This window comes from Platalea leucorodia (genome assembly GCF_965183815.1).
Source record: "Platalea leucorodia genome assembly, chromosome: 1".
Lineage (NCBI taxonomy): Eukaryota > Metazoa > Chordata > Aves > Pelecaniformes > Threskiornithidae > Platalea > Platalea leucorodia.
This window is the reverse complement of record NC_138823.1, coordinates 21021443-21038302: the sequence shown is the minus strand read 5'-3', so window position 1 is coordinate 21038302 and position 16860 is coordinate 21021443. Positions and strand designations below refer to the sequence as shown.

The 16860-nt window shown below is 37.8% G+C and overlaps 1 protein-coding gene across 3 annotated transcripts in view; it reads left to right on the top strand.

The window, feature by feature from the left end:
• OXR1 (oxidation resistance 1) overlaps window positions 1–16860 on the top strand; it is a gene marked incomplete at its 5' end in the record, with an annotated part of 88407 nt that overhangs the window by 12219 nt on the left and 59328 nt on the right. For 2 of the 3 annotated variants that reach the window (XM_082326683.1, XM_082326682.1), the window contains 3 exons: window positions 3614–3696; window positions 12253–12360; window positions 13504–13623. In XM_082326683.1, the coding sequence (XP_082182809.1) occupies window positions 3614–3696; window positions 12253–12360; window positions 13504–13623 (311 nt within the window). The remainder of the gene's footprint in view (window positions 1–3613; window positions 3697–12252; window positions 12361–13503; window positions 13624–16860) is intronic. The other variant, XM_082326684.1, reaches the window with a different exon arrangement.

Genomic DNA, 16860 nt, shown 5'->3' with positions numbered 1-16860 from the left:
CCTGATCTCCATCTATGACAAGATGACCCGCTTGGTGGATAAGGGGAAGGCTGTGGATGTTGTCTACTTGGACTTCAGTAAGGCCTTTGACACTGTCTCCCACAGCATTCTCCTGGAGAAGGTGGCTGCTCATGGCTTGGATAAGTGCACTCTGTGCTGGGTTAAAAACTGGCTGGACGGCCGAGCCCAGAGAGTGGTGGTGAATGGAGTCAAATCCAGTTGGCGACCGGTCACGAGTGGTGTTCCCCAGGGCTCAGTATTGGGACCAGTTCTGTTCAAAATCTTTATTGATGATCCGGATGAGGGGATCTCGGTAACTTTGCAGACGACACCAAGTTGGGTGGGAGTATTGATCTGCCTGAAGGTAGGAAGGCCCTGCAGAGGGACCTGGACAGGCTGGATCGATGGGCCGAGGCCACCTGTATGAGCTTCAACAAGGCTAAGTGCCAGGTCCTGCACTTGGGTCACAACAACCCCATGCAAGGCTACAGGCTGGGGGAGGAGTGGCTGGAGAGCTGTCTGGTGGAAAAGGACCTGGGGGTGTTGGTTGACAGCCAGCTGAGCATGAGCCAGCAGTGTGCTCAGGTGGCCAAGAGGGCCAATGGCATCCTGGCTTGTGTGAGAAATAGTGTGGCCAGCAGGACCACGGAGGTGATCGTGCCCCCATACTCGGCACTGGTGAGGCCACACCTCGAGTACTGTGTTCAGTTTTGGGCCCCTCACTACAAGAAGGACATCGAGGTGCTGGAGCGTGTCCAGAGGAGGGCAACAAAGGTGGTGAAGGGTCTGGAGCCCAAGTCTTATGAGGAGTGGCTGAGGGAGCTGGGGTTGTTTAGCCTGGAGAAGAGGAGGCTGAGGGGAGACCCTATTGCTCTCTACAGCTACCTGAAAGGAGGTTGTAGCGAGATGGGGGTTGGTCTCTTCTCCCTAGTAACGAGTGATAGGACGAGAGGGAATGGCCTCAAGCTGCGCCAGGGGAAGTTTAGGTTGGATATTAGGAAAAACTTCTTCACCGAAAGGGTGGTCAAGCATTGGAACAGACTGCCCAGGGAAGTGGTGCAATCTCAGTCCCTGGAAGTATTCAAAAAATGTGTGGATGTGGTGCTTGAGGACATGGTTTAGAGGTGGACCTGGCAGTTGGGTTAACGGTTGGACTCGATGATCTCAGAGGTCTTTTCCAACCTTAATGATTCTGATTATTCATTACTGAGTTGGCTTAAGTTCCGCTAGAGACACTTGTAGCGTCTTTAAAAACTATTAATGTAATCAGAAGTAAAGGTTTCTTTTAGGTAACTTCTTAAAAGCTGCAATTAGTAAACAAGGGAAGAAATACCTTCTAATGTATTGAATGAAGATAGTGGAATGCAGAATCACAGCGTTTAGATTTTCAGAATTTCTAGAAAGTTTTTAAAAGTAGGCTTAAAGTCTTGACTGTCATCCATAGCTATAAAAACTTACCATAATTAATACCATATAGAGATCAATTTTTGTCTTCTAAGTATGGGAACATCCTCCCTCAGACATTTTTCAATATATTAAGAAAAGTAGAATTAGTCCAATGTTTATTTCCTTATTATATAAAGAATACCCCAGGAGAGTACTTACATTGAATCTGCTAGAAATCACTTTTATTGTTGCACTCTGCAGCTTGCTCAGTATAGCAAATATAAGGTATTTGCTGAGGTTTTATTTTTGTGTGTGTGTGTTTTGTTTCTTTTTTGACACTGCAGAACTTCCTGTGTATTTTGTGTTGTGGTTTTTGGTTTTTTTTTTTTTTTTTCCTCTCATATCTTGATAGTTTCAATTATCCATGTAGAAATAGGGGGGCAGGGGGGTGGGATATGAAATTCATGCAAGTATTTGTCTAGTCTCTTTTCCAGTGTTGCAGCCAGGATGCTAATTAAAAATAGTAATGCACAGAAGTTGCTGTCAATTTATAACAAGTTTCCTTAGTACCTCAGGTGAAGCTTAAATAGATGTACAGCATGTTTTCTATTCTTAATCTAGCCATACTAAAATATTTTAAAATAATGTATTTTGTAAGGTTTGGTTCTTCTATTTAATTTGGTTTGAAATATTTGACTAAATATATTCAGTTATGGTAACAGAAATTTGAATGTGTCAAAATGGGAGTATAACTAATCCCATTGTAGCATGAAAACCTAACATCTCATTCATGTAAGTATTTTGGGCTCCTTAATAGCAGATATTTAACTGTTGAAGGTGGAGGCCTTGTGACAGAGACATAACTTCTTAAGAGATTAATCATTATATAAATGGAAATGTTAAAAAAAAAAAAATCACTTTTCTAGAGATGTAGAATTAAATGCTTTCTGTTGACTCATGTAAGTACACTGTTGCATTGTGTTTATCATAAGTATCAATCCAATTAGTATCAAAAAGTAGGGTATACTTCAGGTACAAATTGTTGATTTTGCTTATGAAATGGAGGTCATCAAAATACAATGCTCCAATAAAAAGCACAGTTCTTAGCTTGTGTTATTTATTTAGAATCTTTATTATTTATGCATAGGCTGTATGTGTTTGCTACAGACGGGATAATTGTGAAGTTAAACACTAATGCTCTTTGTTTTATAAAAAAGCTGTAAATACTCTGTACTTAACAAACAGCATTTAGACAAAAAATTCCGACTGATTAGATCGAACATATAGGAACTCTAGATCATCACCTCTCTAGACAAAAGCAGACTGGGTATGATATAAAACCAATTAAACACAGTAGTTCCGGAAATGTACTCCCCCCATACTCGGCACTGGTGAGGCCGCACCTCGAGTACTGTGTTCAGTTTTGGGCCCCTCACTACAAGAAGGACATTGAGGTGCTGGAGCGTGTCCAAAGAAGGGCAACAGAGTTGGTGAAGGGTCTGGAGCCCAAGTCTTATGAGGAGTGGCTGAGGGAGCTGGGGTTGTTTAGCCTGGAGAAGAGGAGGCTGAGGGGAGACCTTATTGCTCTCTACAGCTACCTGAAAGGAGGTTGTAGCGAGGTGGGGGTTGGTCTCTTCTCCCAAGTAACAAGTGATAGGATGGGAGGGAACGGCCTCAAGTTGCGCCAGGGGAAGTTTAGGTTGGATATTAGGAAAAATTTCTTCATGGAGAGAGTTAGGCACTGGAATAGGCTGCCCAGGGAAGTGGTTGAATCCCCATCCCTGGAGGTATTCAAAAGACAGGTAGATGTGGTGCTTAGGGACGTGGTTTAGTGGTGGACTTGGCAGTGCTAGGTTAATGGCTAGACTTGATGATCTTAAAGGTCTTTTCCAACCTAAATGATTCTATGATTCTAAATGTTGCTTGCCTCATGGGATCAATCTCCTATTTAGTCTTCCTTCATTAATAGCTTCCTGGACAGCAGCAAGTACTTATGCAGTTAATTGATTCCCAGTTATCAGTGGTTTATATTGGTCAAATTCTAAAAGCATTGCAGAGGAATGAAGTCCCTATTCTAGCAGCTGGTTGTCTGTTAGACAGAGTCACCGGGAGCAAGCTGTGTAACTGGTGAATTAGATGTCTGCCCACGGGGCTGTAGTCAGCAGCCTGTGACAGTACTGAGAGAGGAAAATGAATTTAACACGCACGTTGCCTCAATTTTTTTCAGACACTGGCCAGAAGAAGACCCCAGACAAGAAAGATGGGCGACGAATGTCTTTTCAAAAGCCTAAAGGGACTATTGAATATTCTGTAAGTTACTGCTTTATTGTTAGAATATCATTGCTTAGCAAGTGCAGACTTAAAGTTTCATTACAAAATATAAGGAGAACAGTAATGTGCATTACCTTTAATCTTAGAATTTGGTGTATCTGACAGCTTGTTTTGACAGGAATTAAATCTGGAATTAGCCAGTAGTACTTGAGTAATGTGTTTTTTTTTTTTTTTTTTTTTTTTTCCTTTAAGTTACATTTTCTTCAACAAAAACCAAGCTAATCAATCTGTTGACTAGTTCACTTTTAGGTAACTAGCTAGAAATGGTAAATAACATTACTTATAAAATGACGTGCAAATTCCCTGCTTTCAGCATTATTAATAAACTGTTGACATCGGGAGAAATAACAGAATGAAGTTGCGCAGTGGGGGGGGAGCTATATCTTGATACTGCCCTTCTGGCATTCTCCTAATAATTTTCATAGGTCTATATCTTTTACTGTACAGATCTGTTTCTGCAGCAGTATCTGAAAATGGAGCCTTTCTCTGCCTGTTCTGTTCTTGAAATGACCCTCAAACTGTGCTGCAGTCAGCTTTTCACATTTGTGGTTACTAAGGGAAACTGAAGTGAGAAGTATCTGTCTTGTGTTATATACTGGAAATATAATTAAGCCTATAAATAGTGCTTATAGGGTTGACATTAAAATAAGAAAACTCTGTCACAGTTATCTTTGAACGCTTTTGAAGCTGGACATGATAAAATAAAAATTACAACTTCTTTACAAAAAGTCTTTGCTTGACCTCTTGCTGCTCTCTTATTCCAAGAATAAGAGATATGGGGGAGACTTACCACAGCTTAGCTTAACGTAACATTAAGAGTTATGGCTTAACTACTGAGAAGGCTGTGATAGTCATTTGGAGAGAGACAGTGGATGTGTGTATTGGAGCAAGAAGCATTCCATTAGTGTTGCTTATATTGGGAATTTGAATATCATCCTAGCCTATACTAAAAACTTCCTTGAAGTTGCAATTCAGAAAAGAAATTTCTTCTGCATAAACTCTAGCAGCTGAAGAATGACAAAGTAAATGTGACTGTTGTTTCTATTCCATTAACGCCATTTGTCTGAAATAATTGGAAAAAATGCTCAGGTGTAACTCTGTAAAACTGGGGTTCCTCTTCAGTCAGTAAATCCCTTTACTTGTCTCTTGCCACTATGTGTGTGCATTTACTTTGGTATGTAAGATTCCAGGCAAAGCTAAAGCACCAAGCTTTCCTTTTTAAAATTAGTATGTTTGTGTCAAGTTGTCATGTACTTCTGCAGGTTTTTGTGTTCCAGTAGGTGGGGTTTTATTTGCAAAAATAACTTTCTTAGTACATACTGAAGTATGTATCATTTCCTTGTGAGTCAAAAGGACGATTCACAAGAATCAAAGACTTTTTGTCTTTAAACTTAATCCCGATTCTAAAGGAGCCTGTTGTGTGTATGCAACATGGTGCATTTCAGCTTCACAGTGCAGTGTGCTATCTGGTCTTGCTGTACCTCTCACTCATGAAGTACTTAAGTAACATCAAGTTTTCAGAGCTTTTGGTTGTGTGTCCTGCACATATGTCTTAATACAATACACAGATCCTAACCTTTAGGAACCAAGGTTATGTTCACTATATGTGTAAGGGAGATCTAGTAACTATTGTGATAATTTGCTACTGTTATTATTTATGACTTTACACCATGTGGAGAGATAAACTTATGTCTGGTTTCTGCCTTCATCCTACTACCTCTCAAAGCAACAACACGCACACATGTATTTACGTGTCTGCATGTGTTGCTGCTTTGAGAAGTAGTAGAAGGACGAAGGCAGAAACTAGACTCCTCCCCCCTGCCCAGTATTGTTGAAAAGTTAGTGGAGTTTTTTTTGCGTTGTTTTTTTTTTTTTCATAATAATTTAATGGGTTAGCTTTTCCAGTGGCTACATGGTTTTAGGAGGGAAGGGCTTATTTGTATTCCTGAAGTTTAGAGTGAGATAGAATCTCACTGATGCAAACTATGGGTTTTTAAGGTAAAATACACTTCCCACCAGAATTTTTTTAAAAAAGAAAATCATTACTTTGGGGAAAAATATACAGTAAAGTATATTTTCTCTTTAAAGATAAAGCCAAAATGCAGTTAATGTTAAAGATTTTAATATAAAATTCCCAAAGCATAGAAACCTGGAACTACTGTTCTGTATGTTGTACCAGTGAGAAGACATCAACAGATGTGGTATTAAGTGAAGGAAACAAGTCCTAAGCCTTACCCAGGTTAGTAGGTTTAAAAGAATTACACTAAGTTAATTTTCACTGACAGGCTCTAAAGGATACAGAAAACTCTGGTTTAGTTTCACTGTTACTGCTTAGACAGTGAACAGGTTATTTTTTTTTAAGTTAATATAGTTTCTCTTCTTCTGAATGTCAGTCAACAGATTAGATGCAAATTGGTATTATCTGTTATTTCAGAATTCACAGCTGGTGCTCCAAGCCAGTTGTTTTCCCCTTCTGCACACAGCTGATGCATGTGAACAGGCTCTAAGGACTAACAGAGCTGATAGTTTAGGTGAATTATTGTTACTAGCTTGAACTTTTAGTCCTTTTTATGTTGTGAAAATAGCATTTTTATGTTGATTATTTGACAGCGTTATATTACTGTTGCATTAGAAGTATTTTGTGTTACATGTTGTACAAACACAACCAGTGTCTGCCTACAGGTGTTAGAAGAGCCAACTACAGATAAATAAGGGAGCATAAGCAGATAGTGTTGGCCACTGATCACCAATGATACTAGCATGGTCACAGTTGTTGACTTCAACAAAAGCCTTCTAACCCCTCTTCCTTCTGAGGAGAAAAAGGAAATAATTGTGGCTATTTACAGATAGTTGTTTGTTTGTTTGTTTTTCTCAAGTGCAATAGTCTGTACAGGAAAAACACTTTCTGTTGGAAAAAAATAAATTCAAGTGAGCAAATGGAGGCAGACGATCTGGTTTAACTCTGTTGGAGGCTCCACTGTAAGACCTCCCTTTCCTTGCCTCACTCCCTCCCCTTTAACTCTCTGGGGATCAAAGGCTGCACTCTTCTCCTGAAATAGCAGATGAGCACCATAACACACAGAGTATGTTGCCCAGATCATAAGAATAGCCTGGTATCAATTAATGAAGGTCACACAAGCCTATAATAGACCAGAGTCTTAAGACTGAGTTTTAAGCCAGACTCCTCAGTGTTGAACTACCGGTCTTCCTGCATGTGATCTTTTCCCAGTTATTTAGTGGTAAGTCCAACATCTGGAAATTGGGTCTTGACTCTTTTTTGTTTTAGTTAGAAACCAGTTAGATAAGTATACTAAGAGCAAAACTACAGAGGCTTCTGAAGTCAGCTTCTTAAGGAAGGAAGGAGGAATTTCTGATCCTTTCTTAGCTCAAGGGGCGTGGGTGGCAAGTTTTTTTTTTGTGGTGACCATCAAACAGGTGAAAGTTCACTAGAATTTGAACCCACATGAATACTTGGAATTTCTTGTTGTAATGATTTGTTGAATGTATTGATTTTGAGAGCAGATAAATGGTGAGTATCTGCTAATATCTTTCTAGAGTAACTGTGGATTTCACTTTCAGTCCTAGGGTAGCTTGGATAGAGTGCTGAAGGTTCTCCGCTCTGGTGCAGCTAGTTTTATTGTAAGCCTTTACAGACTTAGACTACTACATGCTTAGGAGTTTTTGCTTTTTTGTTGGTGCTCCTATTTCAAAGCCAGGGGTTGTGTTCTTGTCTGACTGTCACTTTTCTTTGAGCATGCCACTGTCATAGTCTTTTTACTATTTTTGGGGAATTTAGAAAATGTGGATCATAATGATGGCATATGACTTATCTGTTCTATCTTTTGCCTAATTTTAAAATTATTTTTGGAGTGGCTTTTATGACACTTACAAGTTCTGTTTTCCACTTGTTGCATATTATAGAAATTAGACCTATTAACAATTAGTTAATATTGTCATAATCTGTTATTTCTAAAGGCTTGGGTACAGCACCAAAGTTGTTGTTGTGTCCTCTTCTCCCCTTTGTCCTCACCCCTCCTTCTAGTCTTCCCATCTTTTCAATTTTGTTAGTTCCTTTTAATACTTTTAAATCATTGTTTTTGTTGTTTTCTGGTTCTTGGACAGCTAGTCTTGACATGCTTTAAAAAAATAAATAATTCTTTGTGGACTCTGATTCATATGTATTCAGTGTATAATTTTTAATGGAAGAATGAGTGAACTCCAATTGTTGAGATGCAATGATAGTAAAGTTCATTAAAATATCAGTAGAGAATTTGATTATAAATAAGGTTTTTAAGTAATTTTGCCAGCTGCTAAACTGACAGAAATGAAAGCAGTTTGAGCCACAGTCAGTGGTGACTCTGAAGCTATTTGTCTACTGGTGCACACAAGCACACCTGGCAAACAGGGGTATATAAGTAGGGCTCCGTAAGTGGAAGAAGGGGTGGTGGGATGTACCTCTGTTCAAATGGGGACACAATGATTTGAAGAGAGCGTTTGATTTGGGATTTTATTGCAAAAGGAAGACAGAAGGTGTGGCTCTTTCTGTACTAGTCATATCTGTAAAAACTGATTTTAGCTAACGTAGAATTTCAGACTTATCTGTATACATATGTAAGTGACTACATAAGGTAGAAATAACTAGGTAGTAAGACCTTATGTGTCTTAAGAGAGCTGATGACTAGAAGCTCTTGCTACTGAGTATAGGAAAGCTACTTCTTTTAAGAAGCTCTTTTTCAACAGAAGTTGTGTGCATTAAGTTTAACGCAGTCCTGACTAAGTGATGCTTGTTTTCTTTTTATGTTTTCATTACTTGGTATCTTTCAATCGTTACACTCAAGTCAGTATACTGAAGGAAGCAAAGCCAATGCATGATATGTATTGAACCACTTCAAAGCCCTAGCTGGCCTGCTCAAGTCCATTTCAGAGTGTTTCAGGGAATAAAATAGTGTTTTCGCATGTCTGTTGGTTGTTTTTCAGACGTTTGCTGGTATTTGAACAAATCTTGCCATTGTGTTAAAATCATGAAACAATGTAATCACTGTTCATCATACCTCTCTCTTCTCAAAAGGGGAAATTGTCCCATGAAGATTCAGCTTAGTGCTTTAATATCCAAATATTGATATAAAAGTCTTAATATTCAGAATAGCATTTAAATAACTACATGAATAATGTATAGAAAGTTTGTTTCCTGGGAGAGGAGTATTGAATTGATGGGGAAAAAATGATTGGAAAAGCTGGGAGGTGGCTGTGGTATGTGGTGGTGCATTTTTTTCTTTGTTAGTTCTTAAACTATGCTTTTCCACAAAGTTATTCTTCCAGTTTTTGCTGTTCAGATTCTATTTTTTTGAAATTGTAGAAAGCCCGAGAATTGGAAAATAGGCCTTTGAATATACGGAGATACTTCAGGAAGTCTTTATTACACGAGCAGCTTCTTTGTTTTAAGAAGATATCAGTGCTGCTCTCTGAAATCCCATGTAGCATGGAGATTTGCCTGTGCAAACCTTACAGCCAAATAAGAAAAGGAAATGTATATTTACCATTCTTGTGCTCGTGATTTATGAGATAAACCCTTTAGCTGCCAAGAGATCTCACCAGATGGTTTTATTTCTGAAGGCTGAAAAGAGTGAAAGGATTCTTAAAGGGTTTTTTGTTTTGTGGTTTTTAATTGAATGTTTTTCATTAATTTATTTTATATCATATCATAAGTTAGGTGAAAATCTCAAATATTTCAATCTTAAGTGATATGTAAGGAATATCTACCTAGCAGCTAACTGTTGTCCTCCAACACATATGTGAGAGCAAACTTTTGGATTAGGCAAAGCTTTTAAACCTCACTTTACAGTTTGTTTTAGCAAACCTTCTGTATTATGTAGAGTTTCTGATGGAAACACTACTGTTCTTTGATTTGGTTGTCAGTTTTGTTATCGTCTATGGAACAAGTAGTACATATCTGGTTGGGTTATGGTCCTGTTTTGATTTCTGCTTTAGTACCAATTAATAGTGGCATACAAGAATATTCTTCTATTTCACATATCTCTGTTATCATACAGCACTGAATTACTAACAGGTACTACAATACAGTCTTTCTTACCTGCAGTACTGGTACAGAGAGATATTTGCTGCCTCATTTAGCTTAATGGCATCCTATATGGAGAGTTGTCATAATAGAATTAGGAATTTATCTAAAAAAAAAGCTAATTGCCATTTCTCTGGCAATACCCCTCTTTTTTTCTTTAGTGAATCTAGGCTGACGAATGTACCTTTACAAAATGATGAAGAATTCTGTATGGAAAGGAATTCTTTAACTCTTACTTGTGAACCTTAATTATGTTAGTATCCCAAACTGCCCTGTGTTTTTTATCTGTTGAACTATAACAGCCTTCAAAGTACATTATATTTATAGCACTTTTTCTTGCAGGACAACCCACTTCTCTATTTAAAGGATATAGTTTGCTTCTCTATATCTGTCAGTTATACTTTTTTATTCCTGTGCTGTCAAGACGTGTTCACTGGCATGGCATAACTTTGAAAAAAGTTAATGAAGAGAAAGCGTTTCTTTTCCTAAATTCTTTTGGGGCTAGTGTTCAGTTCAGTGTTAAGTTTTGGAACGTTTAAGTGGGAATGCATTTTGAGGAGCAATTATTTAACTTTTCATATACTACTTTTGCTTTACAGGCAAAAGGAACTCTGTTTCCTAGCTATTCTCGCAATGCAAGTAAACTGTATTGAAATACTAAATATTTAATCGCCCAATATTAACTAACACTATAACCTGTAGATACATATTCTTCCACTCTGGCAAAATGTTTGCTGCTCCTGTAAAGAATGAATGTGCCTCGTTACATTGTACTGACAGCAAAACATATAATGCTTATTAGTTATATGGAATATACTAATTCGACGGGAACAGCCCCCAATAGAGTACGGCTAGAAGCAGGCTAGCCCAATGTATGTTTTACTACTCATGTCCGCTGCTGTACAGCTACTGAAAGAGAGCCGTTTAGTCTTTCTGTTCCAAATGCTGCCTTTTTCTGTGTGACTGTGTACAGTCAAGGTCTACTCTCAGAGTAAGCAGTACTAAAAGCTATTAAAACATGTATGCTCCAAGACTTTTCCTTCCCTCCCCTCACCCTACCCTCAATTCTTTTTCTGCCCCAGTTCAATCATTCAAGCAGAACTAAAGGATATCTACCTTTAAGTCTAGCAACAGTTGACAAGGTGTACAAGACATGCTGCCCCCACATTTTTTTAAGGAAGTGAGTGAAGAGCAGAAGATACCTAGTGGGTATGCAGTCAGCTAATGATATCCACTGGCTTTCTCAAAACAGTTGTGTGTAGAACATACACTATGAAGAAAAACGTGGTTTTGTCACTGTTTGCTCCCTTCCCTGCTTTTTCCTTGAAAATTAAGTAAAGAAAAGGAGATGTAAAAGAGAAAGTATTCTTTTCTGTAATTGTCAAGAAATCTTAAAGTTACGTGAATAGCCTGAAGACAGAAGGAAAACTAAACCTGTGAATAATTAGTCTAATGCTTACACACCTTCCACCCTATATAAATAGTATCTTCTGCAGGTGTAATAAGAGGGACAAATGAGAAGACATTTAAGACAGGAGTCAGTAGAATTTTCCTAGCTGTGCTCCATACCTAGCAACACAAATGTATCTATGCTTATATTGCTTCATCTTATCTTAACTGATAAGATTTATTTTTCCTGGTACAGTGTTTAAGAAACCCTGTGCCATTATGCAATAAGCTTCTTTTGGTTGTATGCTCCCTTGTCATATGATCTTCACCGTTCTTAAGGGCTTGCTGTGAATTCTTTATTCTGAAATCCTTTTGTGAATAAAACTTTTTTTCCCTTTGCTTTCCTTTGTTGGTTCATATCGAATACATTGTGGGAGATGGAGGTGAAAACAAGCTTGAAAAAATCCTTCCCCTGCTTGGGAATCACCTGCTCAAAATGCTTATGCTCCATCTGCTGTCATAGTGGTTGACCTGTTTTGCTTCAGTATTTTTACTTTTTCTCAGGCATATATTTTACTTGAAAGTCAGGTTAACAGAAGCTTATTTCAAAAGGAAGAGAGCATGATTGCGTTTATAGAGATTGCTTCAGCTTTTCTATCAGTGAAGAACAGAGAAGAGGAGTTGAAAAGGGAGAATGAAAGGTTCTGTGAAACCAATCAATCGTGCATTGGTCTAGTGGTACCCAGCAGTGAGTTTCTAGATCAGAAGTTCTGGTGCAGTAGCTGAGCCTATGGCTCAGGGTGTGCGACTGACACTTCTGGTCACCTGGAAACATAGTGGGAAGGCAGGTGTCCTTACATCGGGTTGCAACAGACTACTATTTAGGGGGTAGGTATGGTTTTTGGGTTGTGGGTTTTTTTTGGGGGTGGGGGGGGGCAATCATAAGATGTGAAGACTTAAAGTTCATCAAAATCTCGGTAAATCTACATGTGGTAAAATTTGTAAGCCACTATTTGAACTAACTGCTTACAGGTTTGTTTTTCTTTTTCTTTTTTCCCCAATTGATACAGGTGGAATCAAGAGATACTTTAAACAGTATTGCCTTGAAATTTGATACAACACCCAATGAACTGGTTCAGTTAAATAAGCTTTTCTCCAGAGCAGTCGTTCCTGGACAGGTACTATTACACTATATATGTTACTTCCAACAAAGACCTTTTTTCCTGTAATTCTCATCTCTACCAGAGAAAGTGTTAAAAGTACTTCTCTTATGGGTTTTCCTATTGGCTTTGTAAAAGACTTTTTCATTTTTCTCTAGTTTGTGAATTCCTTGTGCCTTTTAAATAACTGTCTAAAAAGAGAACATGTAATGAAGCTACCTGTCTCTTAAATAAGATCAGAGGACTTTTATTATACCATTAAGTATATCTAGTTTTAACACTTGGGTACAAGCTAAATTGTTACTTTGCAAATATAGCAGGCTGTTTACCAGCTCTAGCTCAGAAGACAAATTCAGGCTACAGGTTACAAACAGCATTCCTGACTGCATGTTACTGCCTGCAATTCTGTTTTAATGAATCGAATAATGTTTACATTCCACCCTGAAAACTTGCCGTCTTGACTGGCACTATAGGAGCTATCACTCACTTCTTATAGGTCACTATTGCTTACATCTTTTTCTTTCCTTTTTTTGCCTTCACTTTTCACTTCTCTTTGAAAGCCAGGCCTGGAAACAAGTGATAGGTCAGCTACGGTATTAGCCCTCTGTTTGAAAACATCCTGTGTTTATTTCTGATTCCTTCAAAACTTTGCCTAGGCAGCTTGAATGCCTACAATGGCCAAAATAATGTATTTAAGGGTGAATAACTTCAGTTGATTTTTCTTTTTTTTACATTCAGTGCTAAGAGCTATGTCTATGAACTTGTTCCCCAACCTGTTTCTTCGTTGCTCAAATAGTAAAGAGAAAAGAGAAGAAGTAAAGCAAGAGAAGTAATTGGGCAGGTCTTCCTTGGACTCTGTATTGGGTGTTTCTGGCATGCTGTATACTCTTAATGCTTTCTGTCTGAACTTTTTCCTCAATTATTATGACTAAAGATCAGTCTTATCTCAAGATAATATTTAAAAACTTTAAAAGCTGAAGTTAAGTGCTTTGTGTGGAACTGTTTATTCCCTCAACTCATAATTTCTGTTAAAATTAATGGGAGCAGGAATGGTTTAATGTAGCTTATTTTGAGAAAGCATAGCAAATATACCTGAACTAGTGGGAAATCTAAAGTAAACCTGAAAGCATGACTTCTAACTACATTATATCTTCTTTATAGATTTTGTATGTTCCTGACCCAGACTACATTTCTAGTGTGGACAGCTCCCCCTCTCTAAGTCCTATAAGTCCCCTATCACCTACATCTTCCGAAGCAGAGCTTGACAAGGCTACAGTAAATGTAGGTATACCCGTTGTCCTTGGAATTAACTTTCCCTTACAAGGTAAATGTTACAGATGCTATGCTTTCTTCTTAAACTATCCGTTCATTTTGAGGAGAAATTACAACACTTGGAGTTCAAAAGTAAAATAGTACCTTTTTAACGTAAATACAAGCTTTATAAGTGACAGTTTTCTATGTGAAAACTGATTTGAAGGCAAGTTATTTGTAGCAAAATACTATCCTTGCACACTGATATCTTTAATACTAGTTCCTGTTGCATTTCTGTATTTGTTACCTTTCAGAACTAGTTAAACATTTGTCTCTAGTCTTTTTGATAGTTTTTGTAGCAATGACACATTGGCAAAAATACTCAAGTAGCTAAACGGTGAGGACTCCCTCTGTTCCCTGCAGCGGTGCGGAAGGGGGTTCTCTAGTTTCAGTTGGCAAAATGAAGTAAAGAGGAAAAAAAAGTCTGTTTCAGTGAAGGGCTAATACAGAGTTGATTATAGCTGATTTCTACTCAGTAGGTTCTACCTCTGTAGACTTTCAAATACTAAAATTGTTTAGCCATCAAAGCTGCTCTGTAATTCAGCTCAAATGTAGGTTTTGGCTAGGAGCTAGCTTTGTAAAAGAATGTCTTTCCAGGAACATCGGTTTGCTGTCAACAGAATTCCATGTGGAGAACTCCAGCCAGGAAGATGCAGTATTGGAGCCTGAGCTTCTCTGCAATTTATGCAGTTATGACCTTATTCAGATGTTTCTTAATAGATCACTATTCTTTTCCCAGTTATTCTTATCTTTTCTCTCAAATTACAAATTTTCTTGATAGCACTGCTTGATAGTGCTCAGTCAAGCTGTCAGATGTCTACTCCAGGATTCTGTGTGCTCAAAGTTTAGGAATTGAGACTTCAAGCATTTCTTTCTTTATTTGCTTGCATGGCTTGGTCCAGAACAGTTTAAATATAAAGGTATTGCTTTGTTCCTGAATAGGTTCCCAGGCTGTGTTACAAAGGCTGTGATGACTCTTCTGCTGAAAATTACTATTGTTTTTGCTGTTCCACCTTTACTCTGACATAGCATGCCTGTTCTCATAAGGTGTCTGCTGTCATTTGTACTGAATAATTTCTTCTATGTTTTATGGCAAACTGAAGGTGTTGTAGCACAGTAAATAGACTAGTCTGCAGGAATACATTCTTCTATATCAGTCTTAATGACTGTAAATGCTAGGATAGGCCTACCCATATAGCATATGTTGTGAGAAGTGACTCAAGGGAAGATTGTTAGTTTTACTACTAGAAATCAGAGCTTTACAGTGCATTAGATCCCATATCAGAAAAATACCTTATTCTTGCTTGTGTGGATTATTTTGTATATGCTTGTTTGCATATAGTAGATAAAGAGGCTTAATAGTATAGCCATACCTGTATTTTTTTTTGAAACTTTTTTATTGACTATATGCACATAGCAGAGATAAAAGCTTGAAAATGTAGAAGAAACCAAGTAGATTAAAATACTTTAAAAGTTAAAATCCTCTTATGCAAAAGGTTATTTTGTTTAGTGTAGGCAGTTTGATGTTGGCAACAATTTGAGTGTTAAATTTCATTTAACCGACTCTTACTGTATTGTTGCAGAACTATTTTGTGTGTCTCGTTACATGTTGTGGATCACTACAAGCAGTTCTTAAATGCTTCAGGGAAAGTCAAACAAATAAGCAATGTGGCAATATATAATAAAGTGTTTCTAGAAGTTTCTGTTTCTGAGGTCTTTTGAAGTACATGTAAGGAGGGAAGGGATGTTCCTAGATGCAGTTTGTCAAAAGAAAGCAAAGAACAGAAATTGCTTGCATTTGTCAGTGTGGACTCTGTGTGTGTATGTTTGCTTGGTTTTGTTTGTTAAACAGCAACACAAAAAGCACTCAGTTTCTATTTGAGTGGTTGAGGCTGGAGGGTTTTGTTCTTCATCGTAGCACCTGTTTTCCATATTTCTCTTCTTTCTTTGCTGATTGCTATCCTTATGGACAAGAGAAATACTAGCATACATTCTCTAATGCTCTGTATTGATGTCGGTGGTCTTTGACTCTCCTCCAATTGTGACTCTAGATTTGCAGTTTAAATTTAAGCACATTTCAAGGTAAAGAGGATATGTTACTCTGCCTGTATAATGTAAAGGGGTCTTCCCTCTGCTATGGTCATAGAAATCAATGAGTTCTTTCTAGAAATTGAGTAAGATAACTAACGAACATCTGAACCTCTGTTGAGGCAAAATACAAACTATGATGTGCTTTGTTCTTTTGTTTCTGTTTTATCAAACATTGTAGTAGCTTAACACAACCACGTGGCTAATATAAGACCTGCATAACCCTGTTAAGTTTTTTATGTTGCTACACTTAGGCTAAGATTTCAGCATGTATTTCAATAAGTTCGCTAGTGTCAGTGTTTATGTAAGAAGTCAGCTTAGATTTTTAAGCCTTTCTTATGCTGCTGGGTTTTGTGAAGGATTTTTTCATTCAATCAGATGCACGTATTTGAGAAGATCCAATAAGCTTTACTACCTATAAAACTTAAAATCCGCTTCAAAATAACATGTAGTGACAAGGGTGTTGTCATTAAATTTGAAAGTCTGCCACCAGTATTCAGCTTCTGTGTCACGTGGCAATATGAATGAGAAATAGCTGGCTTATTCACAGTGGACTTGGATATCAGCTGGGGACTCTTGCAGCCACTTGCTAAGTTATATGCAGTCACAAAGGTGACCACATAATTTTTAGGAGAAAGGCATATATAGAAGGAGAACTCATCTCCAGAAAGTTTGCTTTTTAATTATATCTTCGTTAGCTTTTTCAGCAAAATTCAGCTTAGTGTTCTGTAAGTTCTTTCGGTTTTTTTTGTTTGCTTTCTAACTAAAATTGAAAGATGTAGGCAAAGGCTAAAGTAATGCTAGAGAGATGATGAACTGAAAACAATTGTGCATAATGTTCCTGGGTATGATTAAAGGCATTTAGCTGCAATCTGTACTAGTGAATAGAACTGAACAGAAAAGCAGAAAACCAAAGGGAACATGGAAGTTCACAGTTTTTATAAATAGTAGTATTTTAATATTAACTACTTAGCTTGACTAGAGCCAGGCCCTTGACACTGTTCCAAAGCATCCTTGTTACAATACTGGGGAAAAGTGAACTGAGTGGGTGGACTACAAGATGGGCTGGAAAAGTTGGCAGGATCTTTGGGCTTAAAGTGATTCAGCATTTGTGTGTGG